Source organism: Periophthalmus magnuspinnatus, chromosome 1 (assembly GCF_009829125.3).
Source record: "Periophthalmus magnuspinnatus isolate fPerMag1 chromosome 1, fPerMag1.2.pri, whole genome shotgun sequence".
Lineage (NCBI taxonomy): Eukaryota > Metazoa > Chordata > Actinopteri > Gobiiformes > Gobiidae > Periophthalmus > Periophthalmus magnuspinnatus.
The window spans coordinates 25,758,313-25,782,361 of record NC_047126.1 but is presented as its reverse complement, the minus strand read 5'-3'; the positions used below and the strand labels follow the sequence as shown (position 1 = coordinate 25,782,361).

The 24,049-nt window shown below is 38.2% G+C and overlaps 1 protein-coding gene across 1 annotated transcript; it reads right to left on the bottom strand.

Annotated features, from left to right (window-relative positions):
- Positions 1 to 405: 405 nt before the first annotated feature.
- On the bottom strand, positions 406 to 24,049 carry vps54 (VPS54 subunit of GARP complex). The gene is made up of 23 exons (XM_055223729.1): positions 23,912 to 24,049; positions 21,398 to 21,548; positions 20,533 to 20,774; positions 19,455 to 19,536; positions 18,797 to 18,831; positions 18,578 to 18,709; positions 15,483 to 15,868; positions 15,002 to 15,128; positions 13,293 to 13,400; positions 12,953 to 13,008; positions 12,213 to 12,309; positions 11,141 to 11,412; positions 10,140 to 10,269; positions 8,976 to 9,157; positions 8,249 to 8,361; positions 7,510 to 7,573; positions 6,968 to 7,073; positions 5,564 to 5,651; positions 4,192 to 4,313; positions 3,363 to 3,443; positions 2,805 to 2,912; positions 2,004 to 2,098; positions 406 to 985 (listed from the first exon to the last, which is right to left on the bottom strand). The coding sequence occupies exons 2-23, from the start codon at positions 21,519 to 21,521 to the stop codon at positions 880 to 882; spliced, it is 2,856 nt and encodes a 951-aa protein (XP_055079704.1). The 5' UTR covers positions 21,522 to 21,548; positions 23,912 to 24,049; the 3' UTR covers positions 406 to 879.

Below are 24,049 nucleotides of genomic sequence, written 5' to 3'. Positions count from 1 at the left end.
CCTCCAGTCTCTCTCTCAAAAACCTTCAAATCAGGCTAGAAATCTAGGGTTAATAATGGACTCAGACTCGAACTTTAACAGCCACATCAAATCAATAACATCTGCAGCTTTTTACCACCTAAAAACATTGCAAAAAACAAAGGTAAACTGTCAAGGCCTCTACATTGACAATGTTTGAATCCAGACTCAAAACAGTTCTGTTTAGCTGTGCATATGACTGAAAGGTTTTTATGCTGCACTCTTCTGTTTTAATGGTCATGATGATTATTTGTGTTTATTTATGTTTTGATTTGTGTGATTTTAATGTCTTTCTTATTCTGTAAAGCTCTTTAATTACATGTAAAAACTAATTCACCCTCTATCAACAAAGACCACACAGGACGCCACTTTGGTAACAACAGAACATTTCCAGTCTTGTTTTATTTCAACATTTTACCCATAAATCTTTAATTTCAGCCCAGTCTGTCCATGTCATTACTCACAGGTTTATGTAAAGAGTAAAAAAATCATCTTGGCGTTAAAAACCAAACAGTGTTTTTAGCTATCATCCATAGTTTGATTCCTGTGCGCCTCGACCCTGAAGCAAGACAACTTTTGAGAAAAATAAATTATAACCATTACTATTTTTTGCACATAATCTTCACAGCACCGCCTTAAATAACGTACTGTTGATTGCACACAGTGAGGAGAGAAGGCTGTTTGTGGAGAGTTTTTTAAGGTGGAGCCACACGCATTTCTTCATTGAGTTTTGGTCCCTTTTGCTTGCCGTAGTGGACATCTAGCAGCGTTGAGTGGCTCGCTGGTGCCACATTTCACCCGTTGGTTTGTCGTTTAATTTAGTCTTTCTGTTCCCGTCCCTCTTTACAGCTTTCTCTGCCATCACCTTTTCTGCTCCCAGATTTCAGCCATGTTGAGGTCAAGTCGCTCTAGGCTTTTTAGAACCTGGATGTTTTCAGTGTAAAACGCAACGTCCACCACCACCAACCTGATGTGGGACAGACAAATAATAGTTAAAGAACAACATTAAAGGTCCTATATTTTGTTATATTGACTTGTGAACTTTAAGCCATGTTATAATGATGTTACCTCATCAAAAACAGACCTGGAGTCGTGTTTTGTTTCATTCACACATGTTGGAGTAACCCTTTATTATTAGTCTGTCTACATTTTGTGAAGTCATGAAGCAGTAGTTTAACGGTTATGTTTTACCTTTTGTTTAGTGAAGATTGGAAATGCCATGACTGAAAATATCCAAATAGTACTAGTGAAAGTGCACCGAGTTTAAAAAATGCAGCGGAGCACTTCCTGTATTACCACATGACATCACAAGATGAAACAGAATGTTTTCAGTTTAAGAGAAGAACTTGACCTAAATACGCAGGGTTTGTGTGTTAAATGTGTGAATGAAACAAAACACAACTCTGGGTAGGTTTTTGATGAGGAAACATTATAACACGAATACACAGTAAGTGAATAGGCCTCTTAAAGTGCAGGTTTTAAAGTTTTTCTAATTATGATTTGTTTTGGTGGGATCAAACCTGTGGCAAATATTTATCAAATTTGTTAGAAAAAAGTTGCAAAGAAAGATACAAAAATCCACAGGGAGTTCTAAATAGACTTCCTCTACGCATGTCATCAACGTCAAATATTCTATCCAAAATTATGCACAAGGAAGGCATTTTTCTGACAGTTTAAACACAAAAACAAAGGGGATTGTAATTCCACTGGCATTCACATCTAAGAAAAGACTGATATGAACTGATAAACACAAGAATCCCATGCATTTCAGAACAAGTAGATGTCTAAACTACAGGTACAACAAGATTTTTCAATAAAACAGGATATTTTGTTCTTTGCACAGGACATTCTATTATGGAAAATAATTGCAGTCTTTGCAATTTTATGATCGCACCAATGCAAATGAGTGATTTTAATTCCATTGCAATAAATGGTGCAGTCCTAGCAGAACGCCACTACAACCTGTTTACTTAAGGTCCTTTTACCCGTGCTGAGGTCCTCCGTCGTTGATGACTCCGAGTCGAGACAGCTGACGCTTCAAGTGCATTTTAAAACTTGCGTTAATCCTCAGAAACAGCATCTGTAACAGGGAAATCAAAAACTAAATAAAGATGATAAAATAATACCTCATGTTACCACCACAACTATGTTCAGAGACTGGGCTGCTCATGGCGCTCAAGGGTCAAAGTAACATCCCTTTATTTCTTCATTTTAAGCTTGTACCCAACAGCATCGCGCACACACACACACACACACACACACACACACACACACACACACACACACACACACACACACACACACACACACACACACACACACACACACACACACACCCACATCCCTGACATTAGGCATTACTAGACACCTCAGTGTTATTTTGTGCTTTTATTATTTATTTCTTAAATAAACATTTATTAAATTGGCTATTCTGTTAGGTGTATTCTTGTCAAGATTTAGTGTTAAATGGGGAGAGACATTTGGTAAACAGGTGCGGCCGAATGGTGAACTTGCAGCACTAACTAAACCCATCCCTATGATAATTATAATATAATCACTAGATCAACGTAATGTTTAATAAACGACAGACGGCACATTATTATTTTTTTATTTATCGTGTGTACTTTTGGGAGAGTGTACTAGTGGGAAATGTTTAGTTATTTTTCTACTCCACCAGTAATCACAACAAGGTATTTCTTTCATTTTAATAGTCCAATATAAGGTGACTTATGGAGTATGCTTATACAGTTAGAAACATTACAAGTGTAACTCAGTTTAGCTCCCACCTGAGTCTGCTCCTCTGGCAGAAGGTCAGAGATGGCTTCATGCATCTTGGCCATTTGTTTGCACACATTTCTGAAGCAGGCGGAGGGCATCGGGGCCTTCACTTCATACTGGACACAGGCAGTTGAACAGACAACTGAACAGTAGTGTTGTCACGATACTAATATTTCAAACTTGATTTCGATACTAAGGAATTGACTCAACATAAAGATTTTCAACATTAAATGGTAGTGCTTTCTTTTATATTACCATGTGGCCTTATATCTGTGTGATCCCTCAGTCGTCCAGTAGGTTCATAGTGGTCCATGGGTGTATACTAGTCTATGTGTCTTATACTTGTGAAAGATACAGCTCAAGATCATTTTTTTATCTCTTCAGGAAAGGTTCATTTATCTCCTGTGACTGAATTTAGAAAAACTAGATTCTCATTTGAGCAGGTATCAACACTAATTGTTTACTAGGGTTTGTCAAAAGTATCGAAAATCAGATACTTATCAAAATTAAAACAGACTGTCAGAGCATGAAGCTGCTCTCTATTGCCCCTTCTGGTCCTGCCTTACCTTTGATAAAACCTTCTCAAACAGGCTGTCCATGATGGCCACGAGTTTGGCAGAAATCTCAGCGATGTGGTCGTTGTAGTCCTGAAGAGAAAAACAGGGGAATACATTTAATGTTCTACATTATGCACATTTCTGATCTATGTTATAATGCTTCCTGATAAAAAAAAACACCTGGAGTTGTGTTTTGATTTATTCACACATATTTAACACACAAACCTGGCAAATTTAGGCTGAGTTCTCTGTTCTTGAAAACAGACCTTGTGTTGTCATTGAGTGGTGCTCTACTGTGGTTTAAAACTCCATACACCTTCACTCTGATCATTTGTATGATTGGCAGTGCTGGAATTGCAAAGCTTTTAAAAGATGCTAAAACAATAGATGTAGCTTCAGACTTCTTCACTCCTTGGTGCACCAGAAGAGATACTGAACATAACTGATTGTTGTAGAGTTAAACAGTTTAATTGCTTTTAAAAAAATCACACTACAATAACTAGAAGTTGTTGAGGATAAATATACCTTAACTTTAAAACTACCACACCGTTCCACCACAAGGGGAAACTGAGCATTTTGAGGTTTGAGATTTTTGGAGACAGACCAATAACAGTGTGTTACTCAAACATGTGTGAGTGAAACAAAACACAACTAACTTGGTGGTTTGACAGTCTTCAGTAGTAGATATTGTGTTATTAGTTTAGCTATAAAAGCCAGAAAAGAAATATATATTTGCAGTCAGTAGGTAGAACTTTTAGAGTCCCACTCCAGTAGGGAGCAGTGCCTTGATAGTATGACAGACTGCAGTAGTAGTAGTTAGCAGTATTACGAGCAGTACCTTAGTGATGTGGTCGAAGTGGCGCAGGACACTGAACTGTTTGGGCTGAAGTTTTGTCTCGAAATGAGCTCTGATCAGAGGAATGTAGTGTACCACCAGCTGCAGACACCGAGACGCCAACGCTACAGCAAAAAGGGACGCAAGTTAGAACTATTTACTCAGATGAATCATGTATTCAACTGTTTTGTGACTAGGGCTCCACTCAGTATATCAGTATATCAGTATATCAGTATATCAGTATATCAGTATATCATATCATTATATCAGTATATCATATCAGTATATCAGTATATCAGTATATCATATCATTATATCAGTATATCATATCAGTATATCAGTATATCAGTATATCAGTATATCATTATATCAGTATATCAGTATATCAGTATATCAGTACATCATTATATCAGTACATCAGTACATCAGTACATCAGTACATCAGTACATCAGTACATCAGTACATCAGTACATCAGTACATCAGTACATCAGTACATCAGTACATCAGTATATCAGTATATCAGTATATCAGTACATCAGTACATCATTATATCAGTATATCAGTATATCAGTATATCAGTATATCAGTATATCAGTGTATCAGTGTATCAGTATATCAGTATATCAGTATATCAGTATATCAGTATATCATTATATCAGTATATCAGTATATCAGTATATCAGTACATCAGTACATCAGTATATCAGTATATCAGTACATCAGTACATCAGTACATCAGTACATCAGTACATCAGTACATCAGTATATCAGTATATCAGTATATCAGTATATCAGTATATCAGTATATCAGTATATCAGTACATCAGTACATCATTATATCAGTATATCAGTATATCAGTATATCAGTATATCAGTATATCAGTATATCAGTGTATCAGTATATCAGTATATCAGTGTATCAGTATATCAGTATATCAGTACGGGCTTCTTGGCAATACACATACCAATACAGAAAGTATCATGATACTTTTAAACAATGGTAATTCTATATACAATGCCAGGTTATACACTGCTCACTACTGCGTTAAGGCTGAATCTCCTGAGGTGACTTTTTCAAAGGACAATTGTATTTTGACATTAAGGTCATTGTGGACATAACATTCCTCTGTGTTTTGTTAATCTACATGATCAAAACATAATTTTAGTAAACGGACACCTGTTTTAATTGGTGTCCATTCATTGGGACATGTATCCTATGTATCAAGATCTGAGTATTGGGATATGTATTGTATTGTGAGGGACTTGGCAATACACAGCCCTGATCACGATATTATGGTCAGGCATCTAAGTCTCATAACTAAATCTCTGTCTTTTAAATCAGTAGGTTTTGTTCAAATAAGAGGTTTTCAGACCTAGGTTTTTTGTAGTGATGGTTTTGAGGCCCACGACCTGCAAAGCCCCGGCTCCCAGGACCAGCTGGCAGCTGCGAGAGTTGAAGTGCTGCACATACAGAGACAGGAGAGAGAGGAGAGAGTCACTATAACACATTTTAAAGAAGAAAAGATATAGATGATAAACAATCATATCTGAAGTGCATTTGACAGATTAATATATTCAAAGTATGTTGAAATTATTACTTAACAGTACATGAGGTTTACGGCATTAGGCATTAGACCGTTTGAACCGTCATTCAACAAAGGTTTTATCATTTATTATAATCTGTCTAATCATAACTAGTCATTTAGACAAGTTTTGGTACATTTTGGTTGCTAGGTAACATACCTCTACATATCTCCTATCTGCAGCCCCGTCTAACCAGAAAGTAAAATGATAAACTTCACCAAAATTACAAAGCACATAGCAACTAACTTATATTTAAGATTTGTTTGAAAATCTGCCCTATGTTTTAGTGAATTGTCATATGCACTTTAAGCAAATGTACCCCACTGACACCATAACCCTAAATCAACATTATCCACAAATTAAAAAAAAAAAAAAAGCTCCATCTATCATGAACTGAACAATCATCAATTCAAATCAAAACACAGTATCGATGTTCACACTCACCAAAATCTGATTATAATCTGATTTCTGGACATTTAAGATTATTTAAATGACATTTAAACTACACAATCTGGTGTGAATAATCAGTGGGACTATGATCAGAAAGAAATCAGATAATTTTGCTGTTTACATTTATTTTGATTAATAATCTTATAAGTCCAAAAATCTGATAATTGATACTTTGCAGTGACATCACACTGGGGGTGTTCTACATGTGTCTCTGGGGAAATGTTCAGCAGTTACCATGGAGACACAATGCACAGATTGGAAAACCCAGCCAAAAGTTTAAAGATCATCTGAACATTAAAGAAAAAATGGAAAATGGTTTTAAAGAGCACATTATCAGCCTGTAATCAATATGAGCGTTCATGGTCCTTTTTAGGTGTTTGATTTTCAACAAAATGGTGAGAGTGACTAACTGAAAAACAGTTGGCTAATTCAAGCTAGCTTGAGATTGAAATATTATTTGATAGGGACTTTATTGACACCACAATTCAGCTCACCTGTTGTAGTTACAGCTAAGTCAGTTCTTTTTGGTCAGATTGTGTTTAAGTGAAGCTCAGATTAAAGTCTAACAGAACCTCATACAGAGCAGAGCCTCTAGTTAGCATCACACCCACAGGGAATGTTGATGACATCAGCTGCAAAGTATCAATAATCAGATTTTGAGTACGTGATAAACATAAAGAGAGGAGTTAGAGTTGATTAGGTCCAGACTGAACACAGTGCTGAACAGAGGAGCAGGGTCAGACCTTGAGCAGGTCGGACAGTCTGGTGAGCATGTCTGTGGAGATGGACGGGATGTCGTTCACACACTGACAGTACTCCAGGAACATCCGGATCAGCAGCAGAACAGTCCTGAAACACACAACCGTAGAGTCTGTAGCCTCCTCACTCTGCACTAAAGTACTGAAAATGAGATACTAATCGGTACTAAAACCAGATTTGAGCAAGTGTTGATCCTAAAAAATGTCACATTCACAAGCTTGAATAGCTTTAGAACGATGTTAAGCTGATATTACACAGATATAAGGCCTTATGGTGATATAAAAGTACTGTCTTCATGTTGAAAATCACATATTGTGTAAATAATGGGCTTTTTATTATCATCGTGGTATCAGAATTGGTGTTAGAGTTTGACATTTTAGTATTGTGACAACACTAGTTAGGGTCTGGATCATTCTTAATAAACCATTTGTTACTCATGAATTGAGTTTCTGTAAATATTAAGTGTAAATATTATAAAGTGTTGTCTGTGCCATTACTGTCAAACAAACCAGTGTAAGTGACATACCCAACCACAGCATACTTCTGTCCATTCACCAGGAGGAACTCAGTGGGTTTCTTGTCATCTGGACCTGTCCAGAAAAGACACCTGTTAGGGTTTGATTTGAATGATTTTAATTCCTAAAAAATAATAATAATTTGGTCACCTTAATAAGTAGTTCACATAGTTTTGTTACATACAACAGAAGGGTGGGTCTGGAGAGAGAGAGAGAGCAGGACAGAGAGAGAGAGGGACAGAGAAAGAGGGACAGAGAGAGAGAGGAAGAGTGAGACAAAGAGAGTGAGACAGAGAGAGAGAAGGACAGAGAGAGAGAGAGAGGAACAGAGAGAGACAGAGAGAGAGAAGGACAGAGAGAGACAGAGAAAGAGGGACAGAGAGAAAGCGGGACAGAGAGAGATAGAGAGGGACAGAGAGAGATAGAGAGAAATAGAGAGGAACAGCAGAGGGGGGGGAGTAACAGAGAAAGAGAGATGGAGGGACAGAGAGAGAGAGAGAGAGAGAGAGAGAGAGAGAGAGAGAGAGACATAGGGACATAGGGACATAGGGACATACAGAGAGAGAGCGGGACAGAGAGAGGGACAAAGAGACAGGGAAAGAGAGAGACAGAGAGAGGGGCAGAGAGACAGACAGGCACAGAGAGAGAGGGGGAAAAAGAGCAAGGGAGAAAGAGAAAGCAGGTGGCCACAAGTCAAAATACTGAGGCAAAGAGCCTCAGTGGCCACCCCTGCTGCAGAGAGTGTCTGACCTGAGAGTTTCCGCTCTGGGAGAGAGATGCGTCCGTCTCCGATGGAGTTCACCAGATCCTGAAATTCAGCCGGAACTTCAGCCTGTTTCCACCGCTCGTTGTCCAGCAGCAAACTGAGCACAAACAGAAAACATTAAGTATCACAGCAATAAACGCTGCAAGCTTTTCCCCATGAAGAGGATTCTGCTTTGCTTAGAATGTTCCACAGTATGGCATTAAACTTACATTTTGCATTTAATCAATTACAGTTAATTGCTAACAACATTAAATTACAGGTATTCTTACTGTGAGCAGAGTCGCCTCTCTGCAGATGTAACCTGTAACTTTACTGGCTCGTCTCCGCAGAATTAGACAAGTTTAATGCTGTACTGTGGTATATATCAGGCAAAGTAATAAAAACTCCATGGAGACAAGTAGGTAGATTATAAACAATGACACAAAAACAACTGTCTGGGAGAGTTGTCTTCTTATAGTTCTCCAATCTCTACTACTATTAGAGAAGCTTCCGGGATAGTGTCAGACAGTTATTTCCCATGATTTTTAGTAACAATGTGCCTGATTGGACAATAAAAGGCGTCAGTAGCTTCTGTATTAGTTTTGATCCAAAAAAATAAATAGATGTCCTTATTTAGCAGCTCTTACTATACAATGTCTGATGGAAAGAGCATTTATCGTGACAAGAACACATAAAATCAGAAACAGGCCCTTTCAACCCTGTTACACTTACCCAAGTTTGGTTTTGCGCTCTTCATGGAAGCGATGGACGAAGCGGTTGGCCTGGGTCTGCAGCGCCCCCCTCAGGCTGACACTGCGCCTGCCGCTCAGCTCCTCTGTGTCTCTGACAAACTGCTCCACGGCCCGAGACAGACACACAAACTCTGCAGAGGAGAGACGCTCCAGTGAACCGTCCTGAGGAGAGAGAAGAGAAGAAGAGTGATTTCACAAGACATCACACACAGGCCAGTCATGATAACACATTTTGAAGTACAATATATTGCTGAGGAAAATGTAGGTGATAAGCAATGTTAATTATTATCCCCCCAATGCTATTCTATATGTATAATATGGTTAAAAAACTAAAATAAATAGCAGAATGAAACACTTTGGCAGTGAGTCTAATCTAGAATGAGTCATAGAAGTTATTTATTCAACCCTCTACAGCTCAAATCTTATCATAGAATAGAAAGATAACAAAAAGTTCCGCATTAGCAAAAGTCTCCACCATAAGTATTGGACAAAAATTCTTGTTCCATCTAACATACACTACCAGTCAAAAGTTTGGATACACCGCTTTGTTCGTGTTTTTTTTTTCCTTTATGTTTCCTACTTTCTATATTTTATACGTACAGAGGACATCAAATGTAAGATGTAAGATATATGGAATTCTGGAGTAAAGAAAAACAGCTAAATAACTATATAATATATTTTTTTATATATTTTAGATTCAAATCCTCAGAGTATCCACCCTTTCCTTTGTTGAAAGCGATGCAAACCCTTGGCCTTCTCCCAATGAGCTTCTTGATGAAGTCTCCTGAAATGATTTTCACTTCTAAGCTCTGTCCCATCAGGGTCAAAAAATGCCAAAAGTGCAAAGCAGTGCCCAAAGTGAAGGGTGCCCATTTTTAAAAATCTAAAATTTAAATCCAGTTTTAAGTTATTTTTATTTATTTTTATGTTTACGACACTCCACATGTGCCCTTCATAGTTTTGATGCCTTCAGTGACAATCTAAAATTTAAATAATCAGGGAAATAAAGAAGAAAGTTTTGACTGGTCGCATATATTGAACAATAACTCTGTTTAGTAATTATCGTGACAGGCCTACACATAGAGAGATGAATGCTCCTCTTCCATCAGTTAAAATCACTTAATTTTGACTTAAGTTTGCAGACCTTGGCCCTGGCGGTGAGCAGTTTGACGCAGCGGTCATGGCTGACGTCAGATGCAGAAAACAGCGCCTCCTGCAGGTTGTTCAGGACTCTGTTTAACTCCAGCTCAGATGGCATCATGTTCTCAGCAGATCTGCACAAAGGAATACATAGAATTTATACGCTGCAGTGCCATCACGCTGGGGTTGTTCTACCTGTATGTCTATGGGGGAATGTTTAGCAGTTATGGTGACACAATGCACACATCAGCAAACACTGCCACAAAAATAGTATGAAAACTCAAAATACAAAATAGATTTAAACAACACATTTTCAGAAGCCCATGATCAATACGAGCGTGCATGGTCCTGTTTAGGAGGTTGAATTTTAACAAAAAAGATCAGAGTGACTGTTGGCTAATGTTAGTTATCTTGTGATATATAGTTTCATTTAAGTCAGTTTTGTGTGGTTATATTGTGTTAAAATGATGCTCTAAGTCTAACTTGAGTAACAGAGCTTCAGACACAGTAGTGCCCTCAGTTATCTTCACACTCCAAGAGAATATTGATGACATCAGTCGCAAAGTATCAATAATGCTTTTATCATCATCTTAAAGATGCACAATGTCACTTTTCTAGTGGAGGGTGCTCCACCGGTCTGTCTCCCTGCAGTCATTTCTTTTCATAGAATATTCTACTTTATGGCATTAAACTTGTTGCATATCTAACATACATTTTCATTACAGGTGTTTTTATTTTTAAAAATAACATGCATTCTTGCTGTGAGCTGGCTCGGCTCTCCACAGATCTGACCTGCAACTTGACCTGATGGACCAATAGAACATTCCAGTCAAAGCTATAACATCTCCCTTGAGATAAGAAGGTTTAATTTAAAAGTAATTTACAATAAATATTAATACAAATTCACATGCTTTACACATGCATACACACTGTACTGATTTCCTGGCATTAGTGGACATATTAGTGGAGATAGTATTGTTGGTACAAGCTCAATAAAGTACTCACAGGTTGTTAGCGCCCCCTGCAGTCTGCGCTGCATCCTGCTGCCTGCTCTCTCTCTCCTGTGCAGCGCTCTGCTCTGTATGTTTTGCCTCATTCAGAGCGTCACTGATAAACAGGCCTTCATGTGTGAGGTAGGCCAGCTCCGCCACGCCCTGGAGCTGCAAAGCATTTTGGGAAACTTCACTGGGGTTGGACACAGTGACTTCCAGAGCCTGGTGCTTCTGATGAGAATCCAACGCCTCCAGGACCACTTTGCGGATCACGCTCAGAGTCGACTAAAGGAGAAAAAGAAATAATTTTTAAAGAAGGAAAACATTTGGTCCAGAGCTAGTGTTCATTGTGCCAGTTTAAAGTCTAAATACATTTGCTTGATTTTTAAATGTCCACCATGTAACTTTTATGCTCATCTCCACTGAGATGTAATTGCTTTACCAGAAATGATCTACAGTATGGCATTAAATGTATCCATCTCATATTTATTTCACTATGGGTGTTTAATTTTAATCACTCAAAATGACCTTGAAAAAAAAGGCATTCTTACAGTGTCTGGGTCACCTCTCTGTAAGTCGGGCTGGAGGCATTACCAACTAAGTTTAAAGTCATATTCAAGGCAAAGCGAGAACATCCGCCACCGCACTGTGGAACATTAAAATACTAGAAAAATGCTCCAAGAATTGTCCAGTGATGTAAAACTGTAGCTTTAGCTTGATCTCGAGCTGTATCAGAACAAATATAAGACTATGACCACTATGTTACCTACCTGGACGACTGAGATTACAGATATAAGGACACATGGTAATATAAAAGAAAGTACTACAATTTAATGTTGATATTGTATTGTTTAAATAACTGTAATTTTAATTAATACCGATTCCGATAACATGGTGATGAGTATTAAATATTGAGTATCAAAATAGTTAGAAATTTTAGTATCGTAACGACACTACCTGCTACGTTTAAGTGGATATGGCAAACCACCACCACAGATCATAAAACAGGCAAATTCCACACCGGACCTTCTTGGAGAGTGCTAAACTATTAGATCCTGCACTCTATCCTGCGTGTCTGAACTCACCTTGATCCTTTGTAGAAATAGAAGGAAACACTCAAAGACGTTCTTCAACAAATCGAACCACTGAGGAAACATCATCACTCGCATCTGATCGGCCAGCCTGAGAGAAATTATACTCATCAATTACACAACCAGTGAAATGTTTGATCACAAGTTTTCTTTCTTTATTTAAGAAAAAAAGTGAGATAAGTCAACTAAATAGCTCAAACTAGCACAAAGGTAAAGTGCATTATAAATAGAAGCCCTTTTTATTATTATTAAAAATGTTTATATTTTATTTATATTTTATATTAAAATCCTTCAAAGTATTCACCCTTTGCTTTGTCAACAGTGCTGCAAACCCTTGAGCTTCTCTCAATTAACTTCATTATGAAGTCTCACTTCATGAAAATGAAATTTCACTTCAGAGCTGTCAGGGTCAAGAAATGCAAACCAGGGTTCAAAGCAGCGGGTGACTATTTTTAAAGGTATTTTCAATGGGGTATTAACTGCTAACACATAACATATCATCATGTTAGTTTTATAAACAATAAAAGGTAATGTATGGAGCACAGGCTCCTGAAAATGAGTTGTTTATATCTATTTTGGATTTTTTCATCATCATCATCAAACATTTTTGACAGTGTTTGCTAATGTGTGCATTTTGTCACCATGGAAACTGCTGAACATCACACCATAGACATATATGTAGCACAAAGTTCAACAGATGTCACTGTAAGGTATCAATAGAGAAAAAGACTTACTTGGTAACAACTTCAGTGTCAATTTCTTCTATTTGTAAAACACAGTCAGCCACACACTGTAAAGAACATTAAAGTGCACATGACTGGTTAGAATACTTTTTCACTAAAACATAGTTATTATATATATATGTTAATCAGAATGAAAAGCCTAGAAAGTAGGCCAGATTTTGAATAAGTATATAATTTTACTTCTTTGCTGCACATGGGCAGCAGATGTGACATACATAGAGGGTGCTGTTACCCGATTTGGCATATACTTTGGTGCAAGCACTGAAGTTCATATAGAAATTGTACTTAGAACTTAGAATTGTACTTTTTGAGATTACTAAAATGCAGTTACCTGGTTGACGATGGCTTTTGCTGCTGAAATCATCTCTTCATTGTAAATGTCCAGAAAGTCCAGCTTCCTCTGACGCAGCAACCCAAAGACCAGCGATTCCAGACGCTCCTGAAAGCAAAACACAAAAAATAATAAATATATACCAAATAATAACTGTTCACTTCAAAGTAGTGATTGGATCAAACAGATTAGCTAGACAGACAGCTCAAAGGTCCGACATTGCACTATTTTTGCTTTGATTATAATGTTTCCTCAACACAAACATATCTGGTGTTGTGTTTTGTTTCATTCACATCTTTGAGTAATGTTTATTGTCTACATCTCCAAACCTCAAAATGCTGTTCCACCTTGTGATGTCATGTAGTGGTAGTTTAAGTTAACAGTTACATTTTACCTTTTGTTCAGAAGAAATTAGCATTTCCAGGTCTGAAATAATCTAAATTATTCTAGTGAAAGTGTATGAAGTTTAAAAACATACTGGAGCACTTCCTGTATTACCACATGACATCACAAGGTGTTTTCTGTTTCAGAGAAGAACTCAGCCTAAATATGCAGGGTTTGTGTTAATCATGTCAATGAAACAAAACACAACTCCAGATGTGTTTGTGATGAGGAAATAACATACAACAGGGATCAGACAAAAGCGTAATATGGGCCCTTTAAATTAATTAAATTATTTACTTAATTTATCATCAGGCATCAAAATATTTCAATTATTGAACAATAAAATAAAATAAAAAAACCCAATATGATTTTCAATTTCCCGCCATTGAAAAATATTGTAATTGTAATGGTCTTTCACCTTCTCTGAGGCAGCATTTGAGGTCTTAACCTGTGATGAGTATAATATTTATTATTTCAACCTATTCAAACAATGTGCATCATAAATATTTCAGGGGAAAAAAAAACACATTACATTTTGTCAGTTTTGCAACTCTTAATATATATTTAAAGCTGGAGTTCCTGATTTTCAGACCTTAAATGGAGGAAGTATTTAAACTATTAACAACAACTCCAACACGTTCCTAGCTCTCACGAACCCTTTGGCACATTGCTAGTATGATGTTTTTGTGCATTTTCTGCTCTGTCAGAAAACAAAGCAAGGCAGGGTAGACTGCAACCTAAAGTGTCTATACAATGGGAACAGACCTGGAGGGGCAATAACAAGAACAATACATCCCTTCTACAACCAGCCAGCCAAAACAGAACATACAACAACCTACCAGTTTCTTGGTTGAGATTGATCAAATGTGTTATACATGTGTAGACGCAGTAAGAGCGACAGTGCCTCAGTGGTTAGAGCAGTAGCCCACCAACCTGAAGGTCGCAGGATCGATTCTCGCTTGGTTCTGTCATTATGTTCTTAGGCAAGACACTTCACTCACCTTGCCTAGTATGAATGTGGTGTGAGAGTGTTGATGGCACAGATTGGCAGCCTTGCTTCCGTCGTCCCCTGGACTGCTGTGTCTAGTAGTAGTAGTAGTAGTAGTAGTTTACCACCACTGGGTATGGTGTGGCAGAATAAGGCAATGTAAGGTGTTTGGGTGCCTTTACAAGCGCTAACAATGCATTATTACTGATTTATTTGTTATTAATACACTGAGGGAAAAACTAAATCAACTAGAAAAGATCAGTTACCCCAGCTTTAAGCACATTTACCTATCAATGCAAATCTGCTCAGATGCGTTTAAACTACATTGGTGTGTTACCTTCTCAAGGACCTGTGGCTCATCCCTCAGGTTTCGATTCAGATCACTACGAGCGTAAATACTGAAATCCTCCACCATCATTTTGTCAATGAGCTTCTCCAGCTCACACAGCTGAGAGCCCAGGTGTCTGAAACAGCCACATTCAAACATGCTAAATAGTGATGAACAATGTCTATGGACTGTATTTTTAATCAAAAAGACTATAAACAATACATTAAATCAGATACTAAATGAAACTAAAACTAGTGTTGAAACTAGATATTCATTTGAGCAGGCATCAATACTAAAAGAAAGTCACATTCGCAGGACAAAGATGAACTTTTCCTGAATAGCTTTAGAATGATCTTGAGCTGTATCAGAACCAATATAAGACCACATAGACTAAACGCTCCTTGGTACGGAAATCGAGTTTGAAATTTTAGTATCGTGACAACACTGTTTTATACAAAATAAAATCATTTCAATCATAACTGCCGCTCACCTGAAGCTGTGTATTCCCTGCAGCTCCTGTTGTAGCACCTCTTTGGTCGTAGCGATGAGCTCTAGCGCCCCCACAAACTCAGAGGTGGACAGGAGTAACTGCACAGTGGGCTGGGTCTGATGCACTGCGGCCATCAGCTTGAGTTTGTTGTGCAGTTTGACACAGTTGTTCCGTGTGAGCGCAGATCGGAGAGCGCTCAGTGGGCCCCGGCACATGACGCGGTCGATGTCTGCTGTACGCTGCCTCAGGACGGACACGGCTCTCTGTGTGTTCTGGAGCCGGTCCTGCAGCTCGTGTTGAGACGACATGGCGTGAAAAAAGGCATCGGAGCGGAGGGAGATCTGACGCGCAATGCTCACCTCCACCACATCCAGGTAGTGGCTCAGCTGAGGGGGTAAAAAAGGAGACATTACTTTAACGGGCCCATATTATGCCATTTTCTGATCCATGTTAAAATGTCATTTCCTCATCAAAAACATACCTGGGGTTGTTTTTGTTTCATTCACAAGTTTCACACATAAACCCTAAATATTTAGGCTGAGTTCTTTTCTCAAACAGAAATCACTCTATTCTACCTTATGATGTCATGTGGTAATTCAGGAAGTGCCCCAATTCGTTTTTAAACTCCAAACACCTTCACTAGAATCATTTGAATAATTTCAGCCCTGGAATTGCCAAACTCAACTGAACAAAAAGTTAAAGGGAGCTGTTAACTTGAAAACTACAACTATACGATATCACAAGGTAGAACAGAGCATTTTGCACTTTGGAGATGTTGACAGACTAATAATAAAGCAAACCAATGGAAACAAGGCTTATGATGCTACTGCAATCTTAAGCAAGGATTTCTGCATTATATGTCAAACATATACACCCTGGCGGAGTATGGAATGTGCTGATCCTGAGTTGATCTCAAGTCATTTCAACACACTGGGTTCCTTTTCGGAGTTTAAAACAGATGTGATCACATCTGTTTAAAGTTCATAAAACAATGCCTAGAGCTGATTTTATTACTGGTGGAATTTAACTTCCTTTACAGTATGGCGTTATCCGCCGGCTTGACGCACTGTGACAGCTGTCTACTCTTGGAATTGAGGATGACAGAACGAGAGAACTGCATCTCCTTACTGACTCAAACCAGAGCCTTGTGAGCAGCTCCTTTACTCTGTGGTGAATGTGGGAAAATCTGCCATGTCCATGACCATCACAGAAGTACCCACTGTAGTACGATAACAAAATCTGAGTAATTAATAAAAGGTACTACGAAACATGGAAAAGAGCCAAAAAGTCTCCCTCACAGCAAGTGATTAATCATCCATCAACTTGGCCTCAGTTGGTAAGGGACTGGTGTCCTTCACTGAATAAGACCTGCCTCCAACTCCTCATCTGTTTGTTTGTGGTAAGCTATGTAGCCATCTGTGAAATCATGTGCCATCCTGCAGCTCACGTATCACACAACACCTTGCTCACAGACACACTGTCCTATCGTGCGGACATATCCACTGTGATAGCTCCAATGACATTATACTACAACAGCACGAGGAGTTGGAAAGTGACTTCAAAATCGCTTATAGACACGGTGCTAAAGTCGGGAAAACAACACACAAGGTCTGGTCCAATTTCACCTCTCAGTTTCAGTGACATGAAGTTCTTTAACAAGCTGATGTCCTTGATCCAAAATTTCTGTTACTAACTGCCTCATTTTGAATTCAACCTCTATTACATATTTTTAATTTGTCAATTCAAATGGCAGTTATACCAGAATTATGGAAAACGACACATGTTTTGCCTTTACATATAGGCGGGACTACTAAGAATGTAAATAATTTCCAGACAATATTTAAATTGACTTGTCTTGGAAAGGTTTTAGCAAAGTTAGTTGCAATTTAGCTAAATAAATGCTCCATTTTGAAGTCTTCAAATTAATCAGCATAGTACTGTCAATGGAACCAAAACTATTTTAAATCACAGCCCTTGATGACAAAAAAGATTGTGTAGCACTGTAGCACTTATTTAACTAAAGCTTTTGATTCAGTACATCATAAAATCCTCTTGAAGCGTTTGACAATGCTACACATAATTGATTTTGGAATCTATTATAGCTTATCTTTCAAACAGAATCCAGTAGTAGCCAGTGGGTTTAAATAACAGTTTTTACTTCAAGCAAAGGAGTGCCTCAAGGTTCAGTTTTGGGCCCGCTATTTTTACTCTATATATTTTTTTATTTTATTGTTTGCAATTTTTAAAAAAGCCTCATAAATTTATATGCAGATGATAGCGTTTTGTATGCAAGTGCTCCCTCTGCTGATCAGGCAATTTTAAAACTGCACAAAATTTTAATAAAATCCAAAAATCTTAATCATTCAATGCAATTTTTTCTAAAAAAAAAATTCAAGTGATATGCAAGCTGCAAATCTTTGTACGCTAAATGGTACATTCACCACCTGTAAATATCTTCGGTTTTAGCTTGACAACAACTTATCCTTTTAAAAAATGATTTTATTATAGAAAGGAATCTTGTATTCCATTTACAGAAAATGAACTGTTCATAATCTAGAGCAGAAAGAAAGGTTGCTTGAAGATATAATATGCATACAGACCTCAGCCTCTACTTTGAAACCTTTAGATACATTCTTTCATTCCTTAGTTTTACAACAGATGATGAAACTCATCCAAGTACACTTTATGAAAAAGTAGTTTGGCCATCCCTAGCTGTCAGGAGAGTGTATAAAACACTGTATAAAAAGTATTTATTTATAAGGGATTACTTGATGGACTGCCTGAATATCTCACTTGTTTGTTGAACTTGGATACAGGAGCTTTTAATACAAGATCTCATGATTGTCTATCTCTAAAAACTGGCTGTACTAGCACTGAAATGTGGAATGAAAGGAGAGCCAAGTCCTAAAAAGCAAAACCTCAATCTATGTCATCAATACACTCCTCACTCCCCACAATTTATGCACAAGGCAGTTACATGGGCCCCTGCCCTCCATCCTCCTATGAGATTATAGCATCATCAAATACCGGTACTAGAACATGAACACAGCCAGGTTTACACAGTTGAATTAAATCTCATTGGTGATTGGACTGACTTTTTCCTGCAGTAGTTTTGAAGAAGCCACATCTCTGCTACTTTTTCCTCCAGCGTTGTTAAAATGAGACCAGGGCAGAACTGCGTTAAATGTGCTGGGGTCCTCCAGGGCAAAATCAGGCTTCATGAAGATCTATAACAAAGAATATATACCAAACATAACAAATAATGTCAACAAATGTCCTCTGATTAAAAAAAGAGAATTAAAAAACTGCATTACCTTTGGGACTTGTTCGAGCTCAGATCTAGTTTTATCTAAAAGGAAAACAGTGGAAATGGTTACTATAATTCTTTAAAGAAGACACATTGTGCTTTTGTCTGCTATATACAGTAGTTATAATCAATGTGTGGATCATTAAGTTATAATTTGAACATTTAAAATTGCAATATTCATCTAAAATTACCTAATAAATGAAACAAGTCCACTAACTTCCACATAAAAAAACAGGTTTATGGCAATGTCAGCTCCCATTGAGCACCAAACAGAGCTGTGCAGCTGTCGCTACTTCCGATGGATAGCTGCAATTCACACCAGCAAGCTGCAGGTTTTTTTCTTTATTTGTACCAAAATGATTACACAATGCTGCTGAACAAATCACACAAATCACTGATTAAGAAAATTAAATTTTAGAAGGAAGTAACTACAGACTAAAGTGGGCGTGTACCGGTGGCGGTGAAAATGGGGTACATCAGAGCAATGACGTCTCGAGTACAATACTTGGCACTGGTGCCGTACTGAAACCAGGGTTCAGTACGGTTCACAAACAAAGCACTGCCCTGAGGTTTGGAAGCTGAAGCAGCTTCTGGTTCTAAATTTACCAGAAATAAAAATGCTCCCTGCAAGACATTAAACGTTTTAATAATTCATCGTGTTATACCGTGGTTGATGTTGACACTGGAGACCGAGTCCACGTCTTTGTTGGGGCAGATCGCCTTGCAGCGTTCGTGAATGCGCTCCCTCTAAAAATAACACAGAGAGCTCAGATCTCCTCAAAGGCATTGTCCCCATCCCACAATCATAACAAACAAAGCAAAGGGTTCTTCTAAGCTGTATAGCTTTTGTCTATACAGACTCACAATTTACTATCAACAATGTTCTTACTGTTCTCCTGTTCATAATCTTTTTCATATATTGATAGCTTGACTAGAGACTGAATTTCTCAAATTTAGCGGTGGCATTGGTTTAAACTTCTTTAGTCCCCAGTCTTTTTACATTTTTACATGTGAACATTTTAGTAGTCTAGAAACTCTAGAATTTAGACATAATTTTTCACTGCACTGTCATTCCCCACAATATTCTTAAAATATAGTCATTATAATCTCCAAACAATGAAGTCAGATGGCCATCCAGAGTAAAACTGAATGTATTGAATGTAGTTTGTTACTGTAGAAGGTGACCAACATCTGGACGTGAAAACTTCCAAAACTTCTAAAAAAATATCTAACCCTTCAAATTGGGGAATCACAAGCACAATCAACAAATATGAGAGGAGACAGATTAATTGTAAATGTGCATAATCTTTTCAGTAAAGGACCATCACAGACCTACCAAGAAGAAATATGTTGGAGACTTGTTTAGACTAGTGTTGTCATGATACAAAAATTTTGACTCGATTTTGATACTGCATAATAGATTCAATATCGATTGTGATAACCGAATGAGTATATTAAAAACTCTTTTTAGACAATACTGTCATTTTTATTACTAAATAATAGTATTTTTTTATTTTTCCATGTGGTCTTACACGAGTGAAAACTCAAGTTAGAGCTATTCAGGAAAGGTCAACTCTTAACAAGTATAGATTAAAAATAAAAATAAATCACAAACTGGATAAAATGAGTATCTAGTTTCAATACTAGGTTTACTATCGATTAGTATCTGATTTTCAATATTTCTGACAACCCTAGTTTACACATGAAGCAGAAGTCAGGTGTGGTTATAAAGAGTTCATTTACCTGTGCGGTCTCCTGCAGGTAGTGGCTGAAATCATCTCTGGTGATGGAAGGCAGGTGGCTGCACTGAGCCACCTCGGTCTCAGTGAAGTCCAGGCCCCATGTTTTAGTGAAGAAGTCAGACTCTCGTTTGGCGAGTCGAGGGTCGTTCAGAGCAGCAGGGAGATTGACCTTAGAACTGTAAACTGTCCAGGGTTCATGCTCCGCTACCACAGACGGACCGCCACACAGGCCACGACCCTGACCTGGGAAAAAGGAGCAAATCCATCATTACTACCATCAGGAATACACACATATGCACATTTTTCAGGTGTCCTCTGACCACAACCAATTATTTACACACACCACATTCATATTAGACAAGGTGAGTGAAGTGCCTTTTCTAGGGACTAGATATGCACCAATCCAGCATTTTCAGTTCAGATATTGATACTTTGGCTTTAAGAATCTGCTGATACCTGATATTAACCAATAACAGTGTAGGGACAGAAAATGTAATTTATTTCCTCAAAACACAGTTACCTTATTACACCTTATTACAAGAGATCCAATCGGTGGGACACCTCATAAGGAGCAGTAAACAACCTATCTCCAGATCTTGAGCCAAGCTTGGTCAGGACTACCTTAACCAGAGGATTACCTAGGTGCTATTTCTACAATTAATAGTATAATGTCTCTATTCATGTAGCATCCTGATTAAAACACTATTTTCATCATGCTCAGGTTAAATTGTGGCAGCAACAGCCTCTCTGACCTCATTGCATCATACATTCTCACTGGCAAAGTAAAACGGCTGGAGAGGGTCTTGTAGTGCCAGATGAGCTCCACCTTGTACCAGTGGGCACCATGAAGCAGACACAGATCATACCTGTGGGCTCCTTGGGGCAGACATCAGGCAGAGAGCGGACCCTGAGCCGCGGATCGTCCCGCTCTTTGTGGAAAATTCCTGCACCGCGCCGAGGCCCTGAAGGAGAGCTGCGACTGGAGGCCATGGCCTGGGCACGGGGCCCTCAGGCTAGCTGTGCACAAAAGGGGGAAGACAAAGGTTTAGAACAATGAAGGAAACAGCTGTGACAGTGGATTTTAAAATCAAACCCGAAACATTTAGGCTTTGCAAACTACATTTTGGACACCTTAGCATGGGTACTTCACATTTTAAAGTGTAATTTAAGCATATAGTGAAAGGATGGGTGAAGGAGCTCATGTATGAAATTTTGAGACTGGCCAAAAGCAGACACAGGGGACTGCCCCGAGTCTTTTTTGGTGATGTCACCAAAACGTCTCAGACGGTAGCAAAATGTCAGCTTCTAAAAACTAAGTAAGTCTAGTTGTTTAAGTTTAAAGAAGGCTTATTGTGCCAATTTCAATTACAGAAATAACAGAACCCATCCAGAGTTCCATGAAAAACTACAACATAAGCACTGCACAGAGGGGAAACAGAACCGGCATTACATAAAAAAAAGAACACCAAAAGGACTGTGAGAAGGACAAGTCTCACAAGAACTCAAAAAGACAAGGCAGAGCAGGAAACTCTAAAATTTGCCATATCAGATCACTGCAAAAGAAAACCACATTATAGATTGGGACGGGCCACAGGTCACTGGATCAGAAAACAACAAGCGCTGGATCGGAGAAGTGATTGAAATCAGAAAAGGGGACATGGACAGCATGAACAGTGATGACGAAGCGTTCCTCCTTTCACACACCCGGGACAGCCTCCTCCAGCGACCGCTGCGCGACAGGAGGCGTGGTCAGTCTGAGCAACCTACCAGGTCCGTCGAGCTGACCACAACAACTGATATACGACACGTCACTACCAGCACCGGTGACAGTTCAGACGGCTTACAGCTAGCAGCCAAAACATGTCAACAAGGTAAATACATCTCCTACTGCACTGTCTTTAAAAAGAACCCAAGTCGCTAAATCCTTATATTCAAAATAAACTGATTAGTTGACTAATACAATTTTGGTCGACTAAGACATCATCGACTGATTAAACGAATAAATGACTAAAGCCCTAATGTGAATAATCAAAGTGTGGTGCAGACTGGTCTGGACGTAAAACATATGGATTAATTGCACAGCCCCAATGTCTGTTTTTTTGAGATTTAGATTCAGTTGGCATGATGAGCTCAGGAATTTGTAAATAAAAGGGTCACAGCCGATCTTTTGTTAGTAAAAGTAGGGTTGGGCCGATATAGATGAGCTGATACCGATTGCCCAGATCCTACTATGCAACCACACAAATATTTGTCACTTACTACAGCAACACCTACATGGACAAACTACATGTAATGCGTTATCCATTTTATTATTCTTTAAATATGTGTATTTTAAGTTAAATATAAGTCCAACATTTATGTTAACATATTTAACTGCTAAATAGCTCAATCAAACAGATGAGTACAGAGAAACATCAAGGCGAACTGATTTGAGTGTAATATTTAATGTGTTTTGTTAATTACAGATGAGTGTTTTTCTAAAAATAAACGTTTTGAAACTTTCCTTGTGAAGTCTATTTAACTTAAATAAATGACAAACTAAGGTTTCAACTGACATAACATTTTTAACTGTTTCTGGTGAGCTAAAGAATGAATATAATCAAACTAATGACTATCATAACTGACGCAAACTCAGCAAAGGAATTTTGGGAAATACAGTGCTCACAAAGTCCTTCAAATCATGAAGAAATTGTTTGTTTCATCTTGGTATAGACCCCCATGGGTTTCAAACAAAACAAAAAAATCTACAGCTCTACTATACACTTTATTTATTCTTTATGAGGAATCAAAAAGTCAAAAAACAAAACAAAAACAAAAAATTCTTCCTTTAAAAATGTTTTATATTTCTCCTACTGACAAACCACATTCCTTTGGCATTTGTTCATTCCATTGTTGTCACTGAATATCAAGTTAATGCTAGACTTTCTTCGGTAAAATGCACAGGATTGGAGCTTGGTTTGCGGTTCAAATACAGGTTTATACTGGCCGAACCCGTCCAGTGCGTTTTAAGATAAAAACTCGTTTGCTTATGTTATTTGAATGGCGTTGCGATGTATTGCAATTCCTGTCATTCTGAGAAAAGACAGTTTGACGCTAGTAAACAACATAATAAAACTATAAGTTATTAAGCGCCTTTTACGGCCAAATTACATGACCTAAAGTAAAAATGAAGGAAACAAGATTGGAAGTCATAAACTGTAAACGATTAAGCCATAAACCCCCATGCCAATCTCTAAAATTCAATGTTTATTCGTAGTGCTAATGCTAAGCTAAAATCCTAAGCGGTTTCACGTATGCTGGCTAAATGCTAATGCTAGCTGGTTATGTTTTACGCGGTGGGTCAAACATTTAGAGCAGATTTGCATTAACGGGGGTCGGACCTGTTTTCTGGAGTACAGCAGCCGTGTTTTCCCGTCCTCAACATCCCAGGAATGTCGGTGAAACCCGGGAGGAAATCAGTCGATTGGCCGCAGTGGAGAGCTCCACCGGTACATGGCCCATCATGCACTGCGAGCCAC